The sequence below is a fragment of the Xiphophorus hellerii genome, chromosome 14 (genome assembly GCF_003331165.1).
Source record: "Xiphophorus hellerii strain 12219 chromosome 14, Xiphophorus_hellerii-4.1, whole genome shotgun sequence".
Classification (NCBI taxonomy): domain Eukaryota; kingdom Metazoa; phylum Chordata; class Actinopteri; order Cyprinodontiformes; family Poeciliidae; genus Xiphophorus; species Xiphophorus hellerii.
This window is the reverse complement of record NC_045685.1, coordinates 7,421,514-7,441,205: the sequence shown is the minus strand read 5'-3', so window position 1 is coordinate 7,441,205 and position 19,692 is coordinate 7,421,514. Positions and strand designations below refer to the sequence as shown.

Sequence of the window (19,692 nt, the reverse complement as noted above, 5' to 3'; positions counted from 1 at the left end):
TATCCAACCTTGATATCTGTTCAGCTAGAAACTCTTTTGGATCTTGTAACTTTTTTTTTTTTTTACAGTTCTGAAAGCAAAATAGGAATCGGGTAGAAGCAATATCGGCAGAGATTTTTGAAAATCGGATATCAGAAATTGGGTGCAGCATTCTGATGAGGGCATCTCCACTAAAAAGCTCATTATTTGTTTATAAATCAAAGTTGATCTCTGCTCCTTGGTTCATCCATTTCATCCATCCATTTCTCTTATTAGCTTCTTCTTGTTTTTTGTTTTTTTTTGCAGATGCAGCTACAATGTTTTGTCAATTCCACCTTTTAGCCACAGAAACTCCTGAACCCACTGATCCCTGTTGACCTCCTTCCTGCTGTCCACGTGCTTCTCAGCATGAGCCGCTGCTGGTGGATAAACATTTACCAGTATTTGCTCACGTTCCACCCTCAGAATTTATCTATTTTTTTGGCGAGTGAATGACGAGCCATCAATACCAGCATGGTCACACATCTGTTGACGTTCACCTGTCGTGACATTTAGTAACTTAACATCAATAGCCTGTTTTGAAGACCAATAAGGAGTTCCCCCATAATCTGACTCTTAGCTTGGCTAATAAATATTTCCAGACAGTATCAGTTATGTTGGGGTTACTTTCAGCTCTTATTGACCCTAATTGGTGTTTTGAATGATATCTAGAGTTAAGACAGAGTTTCTGAAATAAGCAAAAAAACAAACAAACAAAATAAACGTCCAAATATCCGGTTCTCAATTTTAGATTTCAATTAGCTAAAATTTTTTTCAAACTTTTTTTTTTTGAGACATTTCCCGTTGTTTTTGCCATCTGTTGTAGTTCTGAATTTGAGTGTTGTTGCGCCTTAATAAAACTACAACACCCATGAATCTGACGGTTGAGCAAGCAGTCGTGTCAGAAGGATTTCATCGCAGGATATGCAGTTTGTGTCGTAACCAGTTCTTCTTTTTGGTTTCATTGTGATGAAGAACTGGTGTCAGGCTGCAGCTCTGTGAGCCTGACTCAGCAGATGCAGTCTGGGAACCGCAGATGAATCCCTGAACCTGGACTGTCCCGTTGAGCAGGTTTGTTCGCCAGGGGTGCTCCCAAGTCTCAGAGTTAGTTTTTTTAGGGTTTTTTTTCTCACTCAGTCAGATGTTAGGTCATTTCCTGACATTTTGTCTGTATTCAACCAAAACACACGCGTTGCTTGGTTTGCACCAAATGTTGCAGTGTTGTTGTTTCCTGTAATGCGAAAGGACTCGTGAAAACGTCCCTCCTGCTGAAGACCAGCTGCAGGTTTTTATCACTTTCCAGCAGCCCTATGTCACCCACAGTGCAGCGTGCGGACGACTGCTGGCGTTAGCTTGGGGAAGCAAAGAGGGAAGTGATGGTGCTGAGTCAAGCGCTGCTGATGGTGCAGGGATGCGTGCTGATGGATTCGGTGACAGTCACTCTTTCATTGGACTGTGCTGCATAAATCCGTACAGCTTGACCTCGATGAATCAAAACGACAGCAATCTCGACTGTGTGTGCTCATATTAAAGTTCTGGTCTTGTGTGTGTGTTCTCTTTTCTTGCTGTTCAGGGGAAGGGAAGATCTCCAGTGTTTACATCAACAACAGTCATGGGATGGATGACGATGAATTTTTCGACAGGAACTTGGCCTTATTTGAGGTTTGACAGACAAACTGACTATCTCTGTTGTTCTACCTTTAACGTTCTAAGTTTTCTGCAACATTTTGTCTCGTAGCACTGATGGTGACAAAAATCTCTGTGGTTGTGTGTGGTGTTTTTTTCTGTTTGCCAAACTTGAGCTAAAAAGCTGCATGGTGGGTGCAGCTAATTTTAGCTTGTATAGACTACCAGCTTCTCTGGAAATGTCTCTAACCTTTTTCTGGCGTAGCATTCTGTAAAATGCTCAACAGTCAGCTTCTTTCTTCTCTTTCATGTTTTCTTCCTCTTGATTGTTTAACACCCATCCTCTTCTCTTTATTTCTTTATCTTGCTGCTTTTGACTTTGATCCTTTCTTTGTTCCAGACTTATTGCTGTCTTTTCGTGTCCCCACCACTGTTATCGCCCCGTTTTCACACTGTGACATTGTTCGATGACCAACAGGAGGAAATGGACACTAGGCCGAAGGTGTCTTCTCTGCTCAACCGCCTGGCTAACTACACCAACCTGACACAGGGAGCAAAGGAGCATGAGGAGGCTGAGAGCATCGGGGAGAAGAAGAAAGCCAGCAAGGTGTGAAATGCTACAAATCATTTTGAAAATCAGAGTTTACTGTGAAATAATAACACAATAAAGCTTTTCTAATACACTCTATATCATGTTAAAGCATAAAATCTCAAAATGAAACACTGTTACATTCTGATATGTAAAGTATCAGAAACAATGCTGTGATAAATTACACACAATGTGACTGAATTTGCTTGAAGAAATGTTGGAAAACAGCTGGAATCCCTTTTAGGATGAGCTCATCGTCCATCCTCTCCTGTGTCTGTCATCGAGTTGTTGTCTAGACAAATCATATCTACGACTCAAAGGGCGTCGAGACCTGAACTCGGAGTACACTGCAGCGCTCGACGATAAGCCGCATGCGTCCAAGATAAGACGATCTGTTTTGGCCGTTCATAGTATTTCCTGCTTAGTATTTCCTTCTGTCTTTCCACCAGACAGAAGGAAGAGGATTTGGGTAGGCGGAGTTTAACCAAAACAGTTTTAATCTTCCTTTCTGGTTCTGCGGTGTGTTCAGTACAAGCATCACCAAAATGCTGCCGCACCACTTAAAGATTAGCTTGTAACTGGGCCAAATTAAAGACGACAAGAAAATATGAGCATGCTTTCATTCTTTTTTTTTAAAGTGAGACTAGACATAGTTTGAATTTGAACACAACCAGGAAACACTTTCCTTTTGCACTCAGCAGTGAACCTGCTTTCATTTAGGACAAGGACATTAAAACTGGAGTGATGGCAGTTTTTCTGTTTGATTCACTTAAGAGTCTTTCTGCAGAGTTTTGGACTAATGGAAGGGGAACAAGGGACGTTTTATTGATAAATTCGAATGTGCATAACTATAGTCTTGATGTGAGGAAATAGTCAAGTTTTCATTTTGACCGCCTTACTGTAGTTTTGCAAATATTTCTCAAATGATAAAACACTTTGAAGTTGTTTGAGTGACCTTGAAGAGACATTGATTGGCTCCTTTAGGGACTCTGGTGGTTCAGGTAATATGTCACCTGTCCCACCAGGAACCACAAAATTCTGGACCCGTGTTATGGTTCTGTCAAAGGAGCATATAAATCTGTCCCTCTCCCTCCATTGGGTGGAGCTGACCATAATTGTGTGCAACTTATACCAGCTTATCGTTCTGCTCTTAGGAGAGGTAAAACCATCACTAGACAGATCAACAACTGAACTGATGATTCCAAACTCAACCTGCAGGATTGCTTTGACATGACTGACTTTTGACATGTTTAAGGTCTCTTGTAGTGACATTGATGAATTAACTGATGTTATTGGTAGCTATGTGACTTTCTGTGAACACTGTGTGATTCCAAGGAAAACAGTGAAAATATTTCCTAATTGTAAACCCTGGATGTCAAAATCATTGACAAATCTGTTGAACAAAAAGAGGAAAGCATTTCGTGAAGGAAACCTCAATGAGGTGAATTTGCTTAGAAGGGAAATTAAGAATGACACGAAAAAGGCAAAATTGAATTAGAAGGAAAAGCTGGAGAAAAACCTTGCCTACAGCAGACTGGGCCCAGTTTGGAATGGGCTGAAAACAATTGTTGGATCAGAGATCAAGTGCAACAGAAAGGTGGTTCTTCCTGGTTTTTAATTCTGATAACCAATTGGCAAATGAGTTTAATATGTTTTATCTTAGGTTTGATTCTTCTGATTTTAGTAATGAGATTTTAAACCTGAAAAACAAACTTCTTTGCTGTGGTCATATCCCCTTTGATGCCACTTCTGTAGCTGAATCTTTTAAACACTGTAAGGGTAGAAAAAGCCCAGGACCAGATAATATCAGTGGTCGACTGCTCTCCTCTTGTGCGAAACAGTTGGCTCCTATTTTTTATTACATCTTCCAGATGTCACTTAACCAACAGAGGGAGCCAAGGTGCTGGAAGCAGTCCATAGTGATTCCTGTGGCTAAGACGAGCCACCCAAAAGTCCTGAATGATTTTAGACCTGTTGCACTGACTTCCCCTGTCATGAAATCATTGGAAAAATTGATTAAGAGATATCTTCTTACCAAGACTGAACATTTATTGGATCCTCTACAGTTTGCCTACAGAGCCGGTCGGGGAGTTGAGGATGCCACAGCCACTTTACTAAACTGTGTTTTTAAACATCTTGAAAGTAACAAAAACCATGTTAAGTTGTTATTTGTAGACTTCTCATCTGCTTTTAACACAATCCAGCCCCGTATTTTGATTGATAAACTTCTTAATAACTTTCATCTGGATTTTAAGGTGGTGGGCTGGATTCTTGAATTTTTTTTAACATCCAGAATGCAGAAAGTCAGAGTGAATGGATGCATGTCCAGAGAGATGTCCCTGTCTACTGAGTCCCCTCAAGGCTGTGTCCTTTCCCCTCTTCTTTACATTTTGTACACAGACTGTCGCAGCTGGCATGATAATAGGTTAATATTAAAATTTGCAGATGACTCAGTGATAGTTAGCCTTTTACATGATGATGAACATGCCCATGGCCCTGTGGTCGATGAATTTGTTGACTGGTGTGATAAAGCTTTTCTTTCATTAAATGTACAGGAAACAAAGGACATGTGCATTGATTTCAGACAGAAGCCCCATAACACAAATCAAACAGTAATTAAAGGTCAGACAGTGGAGACAGTAGAAAACTATAAATATCTTGGGACTATTTTGGATAATAAGTTAAAATTTACCTGCCATTCAGAAAACCTACAAAAAAGGGCCAGCAAAGATTATTTTGTCTAAGGAGGCTTGCAAAGTTTCAAGTTGATAAATCATTGATGATCCTATTTTGTAGATCATATATTGAATCTGTATTGACCTTTTCCCTCTTCTGTTGGTTTGGGAATCTTAGTATTTGACCAAAAAATGCCCTTAGCAGAGTAATACATACTAGCAGTAAGATCGTAGGGGTTGAACAATGCTCACTCACAGAACTGTGTAAAAAACAAATCATTACAAAAACTAAAGCCATTATTGCTGATTCTTCTCATCCTTTACATGCTGAGTTCCAGTTTCTGCCTTCTGGCATCAGGCTCAGACGTCCTTGTATAAAAAGTAACAGGTACAAGCTCTCCTTTGTTCCTACAGCAATATCTCTTTTTAATGCAGGACAAGGTAGGGGGACTTGCACTTGATCTAGTGTAGCAACTGTCGGTCAATAATGAAACACATTGCTGTACTCTTCCCTTTATGTATTGATTTGTGTTTCATGTCCTTTTAGTATTTTTTGTTGATCCTTATTTTTTAAGCTTTGATACTTTGTCTTTTAGTTTTTATACTTGCTGCAACATCAATTGCCCAATTTGGGATATGAATTAATCTGAAATCTGAATCTGACAGCTTGAAGAACAGACTTTCTGAAAAAACAGTACAGCTGAATGTCATTTGCGTACAGATAATATGAAATGTAATGGAACAGATCCCTCTTAATGATCTGTTTAAGAGGGACATAGCAAAAAATAAATAAGAGGGCCCAATGCAAAGCCTTTGAGTGCCTGACATATTAGATCAGTGCCATAATGTATTATACCAGATTTTATTAGTCCTACTTAGTCTACACTGAATTATGAACTCCTGTCTTTATTTTACCAACTTTTTCATGTAAGTGAACTACAAGGTTATAATTCTTACTCTGTTTTGTTGATCCATTGATAATTCTGCTACAAACTATTATAGTTCCAATTAATCTACATGATTAATTCTCCGTACAAAATTTGGAGAACATCATTTTTTCCCCCAGTGACATAAACTCAATGTTCTTTTTTCCTTGTAGGTCATAAAATTTAAAGACTAGCGTTTCAGCTGCCATTTGTTCATCTTTCTTTTACTGACAAATGTCAATAAAAGCCTCTCTTTTGTAATCAGAAGATTTATTGGTTGAGTTTGTGTGCAATAAAAGGAATTTAACTTGAGTTTTAATGTAACCTAAATCTTGAAAGACGTACGCAAAATGATGTGGACCACCTTGAATACAGCGAACATCTGAACATCCCTATTAGAAACATTTTAGGAACTGCTGCTGTTGTCTACACGCATTCATTTGACATTCTTTATACAAAATATAAAAGTTGACATAAGCATACAGTACGAAAGGCTAAATTCCAAACGGATACTTTGTCTCTGTTTCAGTCGCCGCAGATGGGGACGTTCATGGGCGTTTACCTCCCTTGCCTTCAAAACATCTTTGGAGTCATCCTGTTCCTGAGGTTGACGTGGGTGGTGGGGACCGCTGGGGTTCTGCAGGCCCTCTGCATCGTCTTCACATGCTGCTGCTGCGTGAGTATTTCTTTGTCGGCATGCGTTCACCGAGACTATCGAAACATTTCCAGTAACGTTTTGTGGGTCTGTTTCTGCTTTCCAGACGTTGCTGACTGCTATTTCAATGAGCGCGATCGCCACTAATGGAGTTGTGCCAGGTATTCCCTTTAGTTCTGGACCTTCTCTTGTTTGTTGATGCTAGGAGCGGCCATATTGAAACACATAGTCGGCCTTGCAAGTTGTAACTGGGGGTTTCGTAACAGGACATCTGACTTCAGAGGGCGTTCCAGTTGATTTTTCCAACTAATAAGTTTGAATTTCCCAGTTCTGAGTACAACTGCATGAGCACAGGTATCTCAACTATATCTGAGACAAATAGTTGAACCATGTGGCATCACATAACTTCACCAATGTTAAAACCTATGTTTACCTTAGTACCACCTCTGGCCCTGCCTAATCCCTAGGTAGGCACTCCAACGTGTTTCCACTTGCCATCCCACCACGTTTTATCCCTGATCTCCCAATCAAGCCCAACCTATTGTTTTGGTTCCCAAGAACGCTTTTGTAAAGCTGGTATTCTAGGGTTTGTTGTTGCGGAAGCGGATTCTCTCCTCCTCGAGTGTTGCGTAAACACAGCAAACAAACATATCCTCCTACACAGCCAGTTAAGCAAGCTAAAGAATCACCATGTTCACCAGTTTCACCATGGTTTGGGAAAGGAGTGCCTCAGTCTTCACAGCAACAAGGTTTGCTATTTGAACACCCAACACTGTTTTCCCTTTGCTTTTAGTTGTTCAAATTTGTTCTTTATGTGTTATATCATCCTGTACTACTATTGTCCGTTTTACAATTGTATCAGCAAAAATAGAGGTGCTGTTTGTTTCAACCGTCTTGGAGAGATCAGTCGAGGGGACGTAGGCCTGGAACTTTCTAGATCTCTAAGAAAATTTCTAAACCATGTGCCATTTATGTTCTGCTTCCCAATTTGGCACTATTATGCGGTTTTCTGTCAAATTTACATTGCGGTAAAATACAGATGGCACCAGGACACCCTAGGCCGCAGTTCGATGATCGACTTTGTCATCGTTTCATCGGATCTGCGGCCGTATGTCTTGGACACTCGGGTGAAGAGAGGTGCGGAGCTGTCCACTGACCACTACCTGGTGGTGAGTTGGCTCCGGTGGTGGGGGCGAAAGCCGGTCAGACCTGGCAGGCCCAAACGTGTTGTGAGGGTCTGCTGGGAACGTCTGGCGGAATCCCCTGTGAGACGGAGCTTTAACTCCCATCTCCGGCAAAACTTCGAACACGTCCCGGGGGAGGTGGGGGACATGGAGTCTGAGTGGACCGTGTTCCGTGCCTCCATTGTCGAGGCGGCCGATCGGAGCTGTGGCCGCAAGGTTGTCGGTGCCTGTCGCGGCGGCAACCCTCGAACCCGCTGGCGGACACCTTCGGTGAGGGATGCCGTCAGGCTGAAGAAGGAGTCCTATCGGGCCTTTTTGGCCTGTGGGACTCCGGAAGCAGCTGATGGGTACCGGCGGGCGAAGCGGCATGCGGCTCGGGCGGTTGCTGAGGCAAAAACTCGGGCGTGGGAGGAGTTTGGAGAGGCCATGGAGAAAGACTTCCGTACGGCTTCGAGGCGATTCTGGTCCACCATCCGGCGTCTCAGGGGGGGGAAGCGGTGCAGCACCAACACTGTTTATAGTGGGGATGGTGTGCTGCTGACCTCTACTCGGGACGTTGTGGGCCGGTGGGCAGAGTACTTCGAAGACCTCCTCAATCCCACCAACATGCCTTCCACTGAGGAAGCGGAGCCTGGGGACTCTGGGTTGGGCTCTCCAATCTCTGGGGGCGAGGTCGCCGAGGTGGTTAAAAAGCTCCTCGGTGGCAAGGCCCCGGGGGTGGATGAGATCCGCCCGGAGTTCCTTAAGGCTCTGGATGTTGTAGGGTTGTGTTGGTTGACGCGACTCTGCAATGTCGCATGGACATCGGGGGCAGTTCCCCTGGATTGGCAGACTGGGGTGGTGGTCCCCCTGTTCAAAAAGGGGGACCGGAGGGTGTGCTCCAATTATAGAGGGGTCACACTCTTAAGCCTCCCTGGCAAGGTCTATTCAGGGGTCCTGGAGAGGAGGGTCCGTCGGATAGTCGAACCTCGGATTCAGGAAGAGCAGTGTGGTTTTCGTCCTGGTCGTGGAACACTGGACCAGCTCTACACCCTCGGCAGGGTCCTGGAGGGTGCATGGGAGTTCGCCCAACCAGTCTACATGTGTTTTGTGGACTTGGAGAAGGCGTTCGACCGTGTCCCTCGGGGAGCCCTGTGGGGGGTTCTCCGGGAGTATGGGGTACCGGGCCCTTTGATACGGGCTGTCAGGTCCCTGTATGACCGGTGTCAGAGTCTGGTCCGCATTGCCGGCAGTAAGTCGGGCTCGTTTCCGGTGAGAGTTGGACTCCGCCAGGGCTGCCCTTTGTCACCGATTCTGTTCATCACTTTCATGGACAGAATTTCTAGGCACAGCCAAGGTGTTGAGGGGATCCGATTTGGTGGCCTTAGGATCTCATCTCTGCTTTTCGCAGACGATGTGGTCCTTTTGGCTTCATCAGATCGTGATCTGCAGCTCTCGCTGGAGCGGTTCGCAGCCGAGTGTGAAGCGGCCGGGATGGGGATCAGTGCCTCCAAATCCGAGGCCATGGTCTTGAGCCGGAAAAGGGTAGAGTGCCTTCTCCGGGTCAGGGGGGGTGTCCTGCCCCAAGTGGAGGAGTTTAAGTATCTCGGGATCTTGTTCACGAATGGGGGAAGAAGGGAGCGGGAGATCGACAGGCGGATTGGCGCAGCGTCTGCTGTCAAGCGGGCGCTGTACCGGTCCGTCGTGGTGAAGAGAGAGCTGAGCCAAAAAGCGAAGCTCTCGATTTACCGGTCGATCTACGTTCCCACCCTCATCTATGGTCATGAGCTTTGGGTCATGACCGAAAGAACGAGATCGCGGATACAAGCGGCCGAAATGGGTTTTCTCCGTAGGGTGGCTGGGCTCTCCCTTAGAGATAGGGTGAGAAGCTCAGTCATCCGGGAGGGACTCAGAGTAGAGCCGCTGCTCCTTCACATCGAGAGGAGCCAGTTGAGGTGGCTCGGGCATCTGGTCAGGATGCCTCCTGGACGCCTCCCTGGTGAGGTGTTCCGGGCACGTCCCACCGGGAGGAGGCCCCGGGGAAGACCCAGGACACGCTGGAGGGACTATGTCTCTCGGCTGGCCTGGGAACGCCTCGGGATTCCCCCGGAGGAGCTAGAAGAAGTGGCTGGGGAGAGGGAAGTCTGGGCCTCCCTTCTGAAGCTGCTACCCCCGCGACCCGACCTCGGATAAGCGGAAGAAGATGGATGGATGGATGGATGGATAAAATACAGAGTTTGCTGTTAGGGGGACAAAGCGTGAAAACACTCAAGCTGTATGAATGGTTTTGCAATTCATACCATAGCTAGAAAATAAGTGAGAAAGTTGTTCTTTCTGATCCTACGTTTTCATTTTCTCTATATGTTGGTGACATATTTGAAACCGTAAAGTTGTAAATTAGTTGATTTTCGAATTGGACTTTTTAGTTAAACTTAAACATGTGTTATTAAACTCTGAGACGATGGAAAAGGTAAGAAATGTAAATTATTAAATTAGATTTTGCCAAAAACAAATGAAGTAACCTGTATCTCAACAGAATCTTTTTCTAAAAACACTCATAATGTCATTTGCAGAAATATTTTCCCCCAAAATATATAGTCTAATTCCAATATACCCTTGTAACACTTTCTCTTTAGAATAATAGTGACTTTTTAGTCATCAGCTGTCGTCTTTTCTCTGCCTTTGCCTTCTATTGTTCCCATCTAGCCATTCCTCTTTTGTCTAACTGATTTTAAATTCTTCTGCTTCCATCATTTTTTCCCCTTCAACACACTGTGGTTCATTTAACTTTCTCCACTGCTGGTGTACCCTAACCCTCTACACCCTCTTCCAGCTGGAGGCTCCTACTTCATGATCAGCCGCTCTCTGGGTCCAGAGTTCGGAGGGGCCGTGGGGATCTGTTTCTACCTGGGCACCACCTTCGCTGGGGCCATGTACATCCTGGGAGCCATCGAGATCTTCCTGGTAGGACTAGGCTTCGATTTTGCTAATCGCCCCATCAGTGTTTGCAGTTTTGTCTACATTCCTTGATCATTTGATTGTAGTCTAAAATATTAGTCCTTATATTAACCGCGCTCCCCCCTCCGTCTCCCAGATGTACATTGTTCCTCAGGCAGAAATCTTTAAAGGCGGCGGGGCGGCCATGTTGAACAACATGCGGGTCTACGGCAGCATCTGTCTCCTCCTCATGTCCCTGCTCGTCTTTGTCGGTGTAAAGTATGTCAACAAGCTGGCCTCCATCTTCTTGGCCTGTGTCATCGTCTCCATCGTTTCCATCTACATCGGAGCGTTTGTCTCCGCTTTCTACGAGCATAAATTTGAGTAAGTGTACCCTACTCTGTGGCGCCCCCTGGGAATTTTCATAGGGTTGGCCAGACCAAGCTAGTAAACATTTTAGGGGGACACAGATTTAAAAAAAATCCTTTTCTTTCTTTCTTCTCCTTCTTTCTTCCTGTCTTCTTTCTGTCTTTCTTTTTAGTTGATTATTTTGCTTTACATTTGTCTTCATTGAAGTAGATGACTGTATGCCTTTCTATGACATATAAATGATTCTCTGGGAGGGGCCAGCATTTTTCAAGAGTGGCCCGCTCTTGGCGCCACCACTGACACCACATTACAAAAATATTCACACGTCTCTAATTTATTCCTCATTTTGTCAGATTGTATTGGGATTCATTGCAATTGGCCGACACAAAGTGGTTCAATGTAAGAAAATAAAAAAAAACACAACACCTTTCAGATGTTCCTTCAACCTCTCACCTATGCACCACTTTGTGTTTGTCTGTCTTGTAAACTCCCAATAAAATAAGTTTGTGGTTGTAGCACGACCAAATTCTTTTGTGAGATTTTCAACCCTGACCCGTTCACTAGTTGGCGTCGTTATTGACTGCTGGGTCTCGTTTCCTACAGCGTGTGCATGCTGGGGAATAGAACCATCAGCAGCCACGTCGAGTGTAGTAAAACCGTCCCGGTGGGAATCAAAGACACAGCGGGGAGCTTCGACAGCAACTTCACACTCGGCTACGGTGGGTTGACGCTTCGTCTCCTTAGAGTCGTCACGTGTTTTAGTTGTTGGCTTGTGCTAACATGTCTGAATCGTGCTGTTAGAAAACAGCACAGCTGGACCGGTCATTGTCCCCACCGCTGTGCCAGTGGTGGAGGAGAAAACCACACTTCTTTGGGAAGAATTTTGCCACAGCACCGAACTCAACGCCACCTGTGACGAATACTTCACGTCTAATAACTTCACTAAGATTAAAGGGATTCCTGGTCTGGCCAGTGGCATCATTTCGGGTAATATTTCTTCTCTTATTTCCATTTAAAAGAATTGATCTAGTACTTCTAGCACTCCACCACTGTACAAATATCAGCCCAAAATCAAACTTTATGATAAATAATGGGATAAACATTGACTGAGAACGTAGCAACTTATCAGCTCTGATAAGTAAACCTGGAATGGCGCGCTACGTTCTCCAAACAGCTGTTTTCTGAATTTTCTCCTCCTGTTAGAGAACCTGTGGAGCTCCTACATCAGCAAAGGCGAGGTTCTGCAGAAAAGCTCGCTCAGCTCCTCTCACTCGTCACCTCCAGCATCACTGCCTCATCCGTACGTGTTCGCCGACATCACCACCTCCTTCACCCTGCTGGTGGGCATCTTCTTCCCTTCGGTCACAGGTACACATTTCGTGCTCTTACTCTACAGCGGGGGGCAACATCAGGATCATGAATGTCCTCTAAGAACGTATTGATAAAACTCCCTATTGACAAACTGTCTATGCATTCAATTTGTACTCCCTAAGATTAAAAAATATGTAGCATTTTTGTAAACTTTAGCATGTAGCAAATTATTGATGTAATTTGGCACTATACCAATAAAAAACTGAATTGATTTAACTGATAAAATAATATTTAAGCACTCAACTGTTATCTTGAAGTTCTAGTTCTATAGCTATAGTGGGCATAATTTGGCCTGCAAGCCGTAAGTTGCTCATGCTCTAAAGGTTTATTCATCTCTGTTTTGTACTTAATCAAAGTTGTAATTAGTCACAAATTTGTAATTAGTCAAAGTTATTCTTGCTCCTGGTTCCTCTGAGGATTTATAATCAAACATATCATGAATGCGTCAGTTTTTTACTCTCTCTGAACTGTAAAATTGAAATTGGTTCAAATTTCACATATTTAAAAAAATGTATATCTTTACAAGAAAAAACACATTTTAAATAAGACATAGTTAATTGATTTAATTAACTATTCTAATTAATTATGTTGCTTGTTTCTGTTTTGTTTTAGTCTGTTTTTGTTTGTCATGCAGATTTCTAACTGTTTCTAACTGTTTTGTTTCCCCTTCTGGTTTATTTCCATTATTTTACTCAATTTGAATCAGAGTTTAGATTTGTGGCCTGAGCCTGACCCAAAATGTCTTCAACACATGTAGCATAAAGAAAACCAAATGAGAAGGCGCGATACAAAGTTGCGTCAATCTACTTTTTGTATTGTAAATAGAGGAGTTAGCAGCTTACCCTATTCAGGAAATAATAAAGTAAGGTGCAGACGTTCATTAGACTGTAACAAGTGCAGCATTCTGCACAATGTGCCCGGAGCTCCGCCTCTTTCCGCTCCTATCAATCACGCATCCCAGAAGATTTGCACCTTACTCACCCTGCGGTTACAACAAGCGACGAGATGGAGCTGGAAGATGTTTTCAAAAAAATTGAAAACGACAAAATTTGCACTGCTTATTTAAATTACTCTCTAAAAATGAAAGCAGTGAAATCTTAATTTAAATTTAATGTGTCTGGTTTTCTTCAGGCTCAGGCCTGTAATTCATGTTAATCAGTCGGATCGGATCGGACTTCACACAATGTTTATGGGCTCGGGCTGTGTTGAATTTTTACACCTGATCTAAACTCTTCATATTTTTCATATTCCTCATAGCTTATAATGTTTTAAACTTTACTTTGGTGTGTAACTTTTTATTTTTTCGCCTGCACATTCTTATTTGTTTTTCTTCTGTTTTTATTTTTAGTGAATAGCTGATGTTTCATGTTCAGCATATAAAAGTAACTCAAAAAATATTATTTTCCTGCTCTTCCTCAGGAATCATGGCTGGTTCAAATCGGTCGGGAGATTTAAAAGACGCTCAGCGCTCCATCCCCATCGGAACCATCCTTGCTATCCTCACGACGTCTTTTGTCTGTATCCTTGTATCGTATCTTATGTCTTAGTTTCCCAGCAAGGTTTTGAAGAATCTGTCCTACTTGTAATTCAAATATGCAAAAAAAAAAAAAAAGGAGAAGCCTCAAATTATTTCTGAAAGTCCTTTGGTTGAGAGCTCATAGTTCAGTTTATGGGTTTAATTATAAGCCGTTTGGACTCTTCTGGCGTGAATGTTGTTTTCCTGAGTGGCATCCTTGTAGACCTGAGCAGCGTCGTGTTGTTCGGCGCCTGCATCGACGGCGTCGTCCTCAGAGACAAGTCAGTACATCATTCACTTACCTGTATTTACTTTATTCTGTAAAGTAAATTACTATTTTTTTTTTTTTTTGTGAAAACTCAAAAGATTTACACTAACTCACCTGTGCAGGTTTGGAGAGTCAGTTGACGGCACTCTGGTTGTTGGCACGCTGGCCTGGCCTTCTCCTTGGGTCATTGTGATTGGCTCCTTCTTCTCAACATGCGGCGCAGGCCTTCAGTCGCTGACCGGCGCGCCACGACTCCTGCAGGCCATCGCCAAGGACAACATCATCCCATTTCTACGGGTAGGAGTCATTTTATTTTATTTTTATTTTGTAAAGTGATAAAGGTGGGCAGAAGAAGAAAGCCTTTACTTCTTTTTGTGGGATTCAATGTCATGTTTTGTTTGAGTTTAGTTGTACAGTTTAATTTTTTTACTTTAGAGGTGAGCTTTGTAGAGATATTTTAAGGGCTTTCTAGAACTCTGTGAATTCTTTCATATTAAGCTGAATTTATCTGATAATCAGAAATGGAATTGGTCTAACAAAGGCAATCAAAAAAATTATAAACACCTTTTTTTACTTTCTGTCGAGCAGATAAAGGCATGTTTAGCTAACAGACATGATAAGATATAAAGGAGCAGTATTATAGAAATTGGAATTTGTTTTTAGCTTTACATCACGTTACAATGTTATTTTCTCACCAAAAGTATACCTGGAATGTTGCTTTGACTCTTTCATGCATGTTTGAGAAATCCTTTAATCTCCATGGCAACCATTCAGATGTGGGAAAACGGCTGGGTGGGCCAAGCCCCGCCTTCGAGACACAGCTCCTCCTCTTAGCTGCGAGCAAATAAAAAATAATCTTTTTAATGTTAATCTTTAGCATGCAGCTAGCATAAGTAGAGCATTTTTGGGACGTTCAGATTATTGTGAAAGAACAATAAAGTTCAGAATCTTAACAGGCGATAAAAGATTTAAGGATTAGAAGCAATTATTTATTCACTAATTAATGCTTAGAGAGCTCATTTAGCCATTTCCGGTGTAAAGTCTTTGGTGTGATCACAGTGTATTCCCTCTGTGTGTGTGTGTGTGTGTGTGTGTGTGCGTGCGTGTGGGCGTGGGTCTGTGTTTGTGTTGTGCTCCAGGTGTTTGGACATGGGAAAGCTAACGGCGAACCCACCTGGGCTCTTCTCCTGACGGCACTGATAGCTGAGTTGGGGATTCTCATCGCCTCTCTGGACCTGGTCGCTCCCATCCTCACAATGTGAGCCAATGAGGCCGTTCTGAACGGCCGGTCCTGATTGGCTTGGTCGCCCAGCCTGTCAGCCAGTCTCTCCCTGTCGGACTCCAGCTTTACTTCTTTGTCTCTCCAGGTTCTTCCTGATGTGTTACCTGTTTGTGAACTTGGCCTGCGCTCTGCAGACGCTGCTCAGAACCCCCAACTGGAGGCCCCGCTTCTCCTACTACCACTGGTACTGACAAACAAACACACACACACACCCACACACGCCGACACACACACCCGCCTACACACAGTTGTACACACAAACGTGCAGACTGAAGTGTTCTTGTGCTCCACATCTGTCCAGGACTTTGTCGTTTCTGGGGATGATCATCTGCCTCGCTCTCATGTTCATATCTTCTTGGTACTACGCAATCGTTGCCATGGTGATCGCTGGCATGATCTACAAATACATTGAATATCATGGGTATGTTGCCATGGTGATGTATTTGCTCCATGCATTTGTACATGTACAGTATGGTTCAGATTCCTGTGCGTGTGTTTGAAATAGTTTGATTTGGTCATTTTTTCAGTGGTGGACCCAGAAAATTTCATACGGGTGGCCAGAACAGTAAAATTTAGGGGGGCACATACAAATTTTAAAAAAAATATAATTTGAATAAATTTATTTGGTATTCAATCATTTGTTTATTTTTAAGTTTTTTATTTTGCATTTATTTAATATATTTATTTAGTATATTAATTCTTTTAAATCTATTCATTTAGTATTTAATTTATTTAGTATTCATTTTTTTTAATGCATTTAGTTTTAATTTATTCCTTTAGTATTTATTTATTTTTAATTAATTTAGTATTCATTTATTTGTTGATTTATCCATTTTTAATGTATTTATTGTTTTTTACATTTATGTCTTCATTGAAGAAGATGACGCTGTATGACTTTCTATGACATAAACGTGATTCTTTGGGGATGTGCTGGGGTCATGGGCCACCCCTTTCCCACCTTTTGGTGGCGCCACTGCATTTTTTTCATTTTCTTTTTTCTGCTTACCGGAGTTTTTTCAGCAAGTTTATCCTTTTTCTTTATTGCTGTGTGCATTAGAGCAGAGAAGGAGTGGGGAGACGGGATCCGCGGTCTGTCACTCAGTGCTGCCCGCTACGCCCTCTTGAGGCTGGAGGAGGGACCACCACACACCAAGAACTGGAGGTAAGAGCAGAGCACTTCACGGACTTCGACTTCTTCATGCCTCGATGTTAAAAGATATAAACGTAAAGCTTAAAGCATTCAAATGGCCACAAATTTATGTAAAATCCAGTTTTATTTCCTTTTTCTCCCAAGGCCCCAACTGCTGGTGTTGCTAAAACTGGACGAAGACGCCCACGTCAAGTCTCCGCGGCTGCTGACGTTCGCCAGCCAGCTGAAGGCAGGAAAGGGCCTCACCATCGTCGGCACGGTCGTCCCAGGACACTTCCTGCAGACTTACGGAGAGGCTCTGGCTGCAGAACAGGTTCATCTTTACGCGCATCACATGTCAGATAGGCTCTATGGATCTGGAAATACTGGAAGTCATGCAGTGTTCATCCCCCTTGAACTTTTCCATATTTTAGCATGTTCCAACCTGAATCCTGAATTTGTCAAGGGAATTCTAAGTGATAAACATAAAGAGATACCAAATAGCAAAGAAAAAAATAACACGTGAGGCATGTGTTTCTATTTAGTTAAAATTTTTAGAAAATCAGGATTTTGTTTCCCCCCAAAAATGCAGTCCTTGGGTTTCTTTAGTTCAGAGTGATGTCAGCACGTCCAGGGCGGCCATCTTGATTCACGAGTATTGTACAGCTTCTATTCATTTGGATTTTAATTTAGATCAACTCTATGACACAATATAAGGGCTAGACTAAGATTTATGATTTTTCTTTTTTTTCAAGAATAAAGCTGTAACATGAGGAGAAAGAAGTGGTAATTTGTCAATAAAACTCCAACACAAAAATAACAAAAAAATTAAATAAGGAATCCTTTAATATGTTCACAGAGACGCAGAGCTAACGATGCTGAAATACACACAATTTTGGAGGGGTTGGAAATTTTTCTGGCGATAAATCAAAATTCTTACCATGATAAGCAACGTATCAAAATAAATGATAAATAATAGAATCAATGCCCACCCCTATGATGTAGCGCTGTATTTAACATGAATGTTAACAGCGTCTGGACCGTTTTCTCTCCTCCCTCAGACTTTGAAGCTTCTCATGGAGAAGGAACGGGTGAAGGGCTTCGTTCAGTGCATAGTGGCTCAAAAGCCCCGTGAGGGAATCAGTCACATGATCCAGTCGAGCGGTCTGGGAGGAATGAAGCCCAACACGGTGGTGATGGGCTGGCCGCACACCTGGAGGCAGAGCGAAGACCCGCAGGCCTGGAAGACCTTCATCAGTGAGCCAGAGGAGACGAAACTCAATTTTTATTTTTTTTTCCTCCACTCAACAGCCCAACGGTAACCCCCGTCTGTTTCCTCCTTCCAGATACGGTCCGAGTGACCACGGCGGCCCACCTGGCTCTGCTGGTGCCCAAAAACATCTCCCTGTTCCCCAGCAACAGCGAGCCGCCCACCGACGGCTACATCGACGTGTGGTGGATCGTCCACGACGGGGGGATGCTGATGCTGCTGCCGTTTCTCCTTCGCCAACACAAGGTGGGGGAAGGAGGGACGAATGCAACCATTTCTATTAAATTAATCAATTTTCTATGAATATATTTTCCTGAGGGAATAATTTTCCGTCTCCATCCAGGTGTGGCGTAAATGTGGGATGCGAATCTTCACCGTGGCTCAGATGGAGGACAACTCGATTCAGATGAAGAAGGATCTGGCAACGTTTCTCTATCACCTTCGTATTGAAGCTGAGGTGGAAGTAGTGGAGATGGTATGGGACCAGCTGGGTCCGAAAGGGCTACAGGGCTCTAGCCCAGGGCCCCAGTTTTTGGGATCATCCCAACGATTTTAATTTCTTTTGTGAATTCATGTTTTGCAAACATTGCACGCTATATAAAATTCATATTTCCAAATCTTGTCAGTTTAATTATTTTAGGATTTTTATGAATATAAGCAATATTCAAATATTTGAGAATTATTAAACTATTGATTTTTTATTTTTTTTATTTTTGCGCTCTTTATAAGTGAAAGCTGCTATTATTCATTAGTTTGTAGACTCTAATACATTCTAAAGTATCTAAAGCTCAGCTGTGAGATCATTTTTGTCCTAACAAAACCTTATAAATCTACAAAAGAATTGAAATGTTGATAATCTGTCAAAGTTTGTCATAAATGTGTAATAATCCGAGTGTTTTCGTTCCTCTCCGTCTCCAGCATAACAGCGACATCAGTGCGTACACCTACGAAAGGACACTGATGATGGAGCAGAGATCTCAGATGCTCAGACAAATGCGACTCTCTAAATCAGACAGAGAAAGAGAAGTAAGTGTTCGGTGTAAATGTTTTTCTTGTTTTACACCTTTCATTTTGAGGGGTGTCTTTGTAAAGTGGGGCGAATACAAAGCAAGAAATTGCAATGCTCACTCAGTTTTTGGGTTGAGATTACCAATTTAGGTTGTGAGGCACGTGCAGTTTTACGCTTGCGTTCTACTCCACTTAGATTTTTTTTTTAATTTCAGATGCCCTGAAATAAAAAAATAAAATGAAAAATACAAAGTTAAAGCTCTACAAATGCCATTTATATACTTGACCAGTAGGAGGCACTCTAACTGTACATTGCCTTCCTGAGATGCCAAGTCTCACAGTTGTCGAGATATAAAAATAAAAGAAGAAAAAATAATTAGAATCAATGTCATTATTGCAATATTTAGCAATAGCATTGCAATCACATGTTTTTTGATGTCTTGCATCCCGATGACGGCATGCACAGTAGTTCTGCGTAATTTTTAATTTTCTTGTGAGAACTTTTGTCAGGCAAAAGTTTGAGTCACACTCAGACATCTTCTTTATGTTCTGTGACTCCAGACCGTTGAGGCTACCGCTGACTAGCTGCCAATAAATCCTTACCAGCTAGATAACTAGCTAACTTTTTTGCGTCCATCTTGGGTAAGCGCAACTTTATCGACAGTTGGCTGGACGACGTTCAACCACTTCTGTGGAGATACAGGTCTTAAATTCCATTCATAGTGGTCTTAAAAGTCTTAAATTTAAGTTTGTGAAGCCTGTTGAATCCCTGAAGTGAACAAAACGGTAAAAAAAACAAAAAGAGGATCATAATGTAGCAGGTATTTTATTTTTTCCATTTCATATCCTCTCCCTTTGCCTCTGGTTTGCTCAGAGGGTGCGCTGGAGTT

At 42.6% G+C, this 19,692-nt stretch overlaps 1 protein-coding gene across 3 annotated transcripts in view; it reads left to right on the top strand.

The window, feature by feature from the left end:
• The window catches only part of slc12a6 (solute carrier family 12 member 6), a 30,248-nt gene that overhangs the window by 6,826 nt on the left and 3,730 nt on the right, over positions 1 to 19,692 (top strand). For all 3 annotated transcript variants that reach the window (XM_032584103.1, XM_032584104.1, XM_032584102.1), the window contains 21 exons: positions 1,592 to 1,680; positions 2,123 to 2,251; positions 6,364 to 6,510; positions 6,596 to 6,650; positions 10,486 to 10,616; positions 10,747 to 10,973; positions 11,562 to 11,677; positions 11,760 to 11,945; positions 12,162 to 12,326; positions 13,749 to 13,847; positions 14,069 to 14,126; positions 14,236 to 14,410; positions 15,253 to 15,371; positions 15,481 to 15,579; positions 15,697 to 15,816; positions 16,453 to 16,557; positions 16,690 to 16,858; positions 17,586 to 17,781; positions 17,871 to 18,040; positions 18,138 to 18,269; positions 18,713 to 18,820. In XM_032584103.1, coding sequence (XP_032439994.1) covers positions 1,592 to 1,680; positions 2,123 to 2,251; positions 6,364 to 6,510; positions 6,596 to 6,650; positions 10,486 to 10,616; positions 10,747 to 10,973; positions 11,562 to 11,677; positions 11,760 to 11,945; positions 12,162 to 12,326; positions 13,749 to 13,847; positions 14,069 to 14,126; positions 14,236 to 14,410; positions 15,253 to 15,371; positions 15,481 to 15,579; positions 15,697 to 15,816; positions 16,453 to 16,557; positions 16,690 to 16,858; positions 17,586 to 17,781; positions 17,871 to 18,040; positions 18,138 to 18,269; positions 18,713 to 18,820 — 2,795 coding nt within the window. The remainder of the gene's footprint in view (positions 1 to 1,591; positions 1,681 to 2,122; positions 2,252 to 6,363; positions 6,511 to 6,595; positions 6,651 to 10,485; positions 10,617 to 10,746; positions 10,974 to 11,561; positions 11,678 to 11,759; positions 11,946 to 12,161; positions 12,327 to 13,748; positions 13,848 to 14,068; positions 14,127 to 14,235; positions 14,411 to 15,252; positions 15,372 to 15,480; positions 15,580 to 15,696; positions 15,817 to 16,452; positions 16,558 to 16,689; positions 16,859 to 17,585; positions 17,782 to 17,870; positions 18,041 to 18,137; positions 18,270 to 18,712; positions 18,821 to 19,692) is intronic.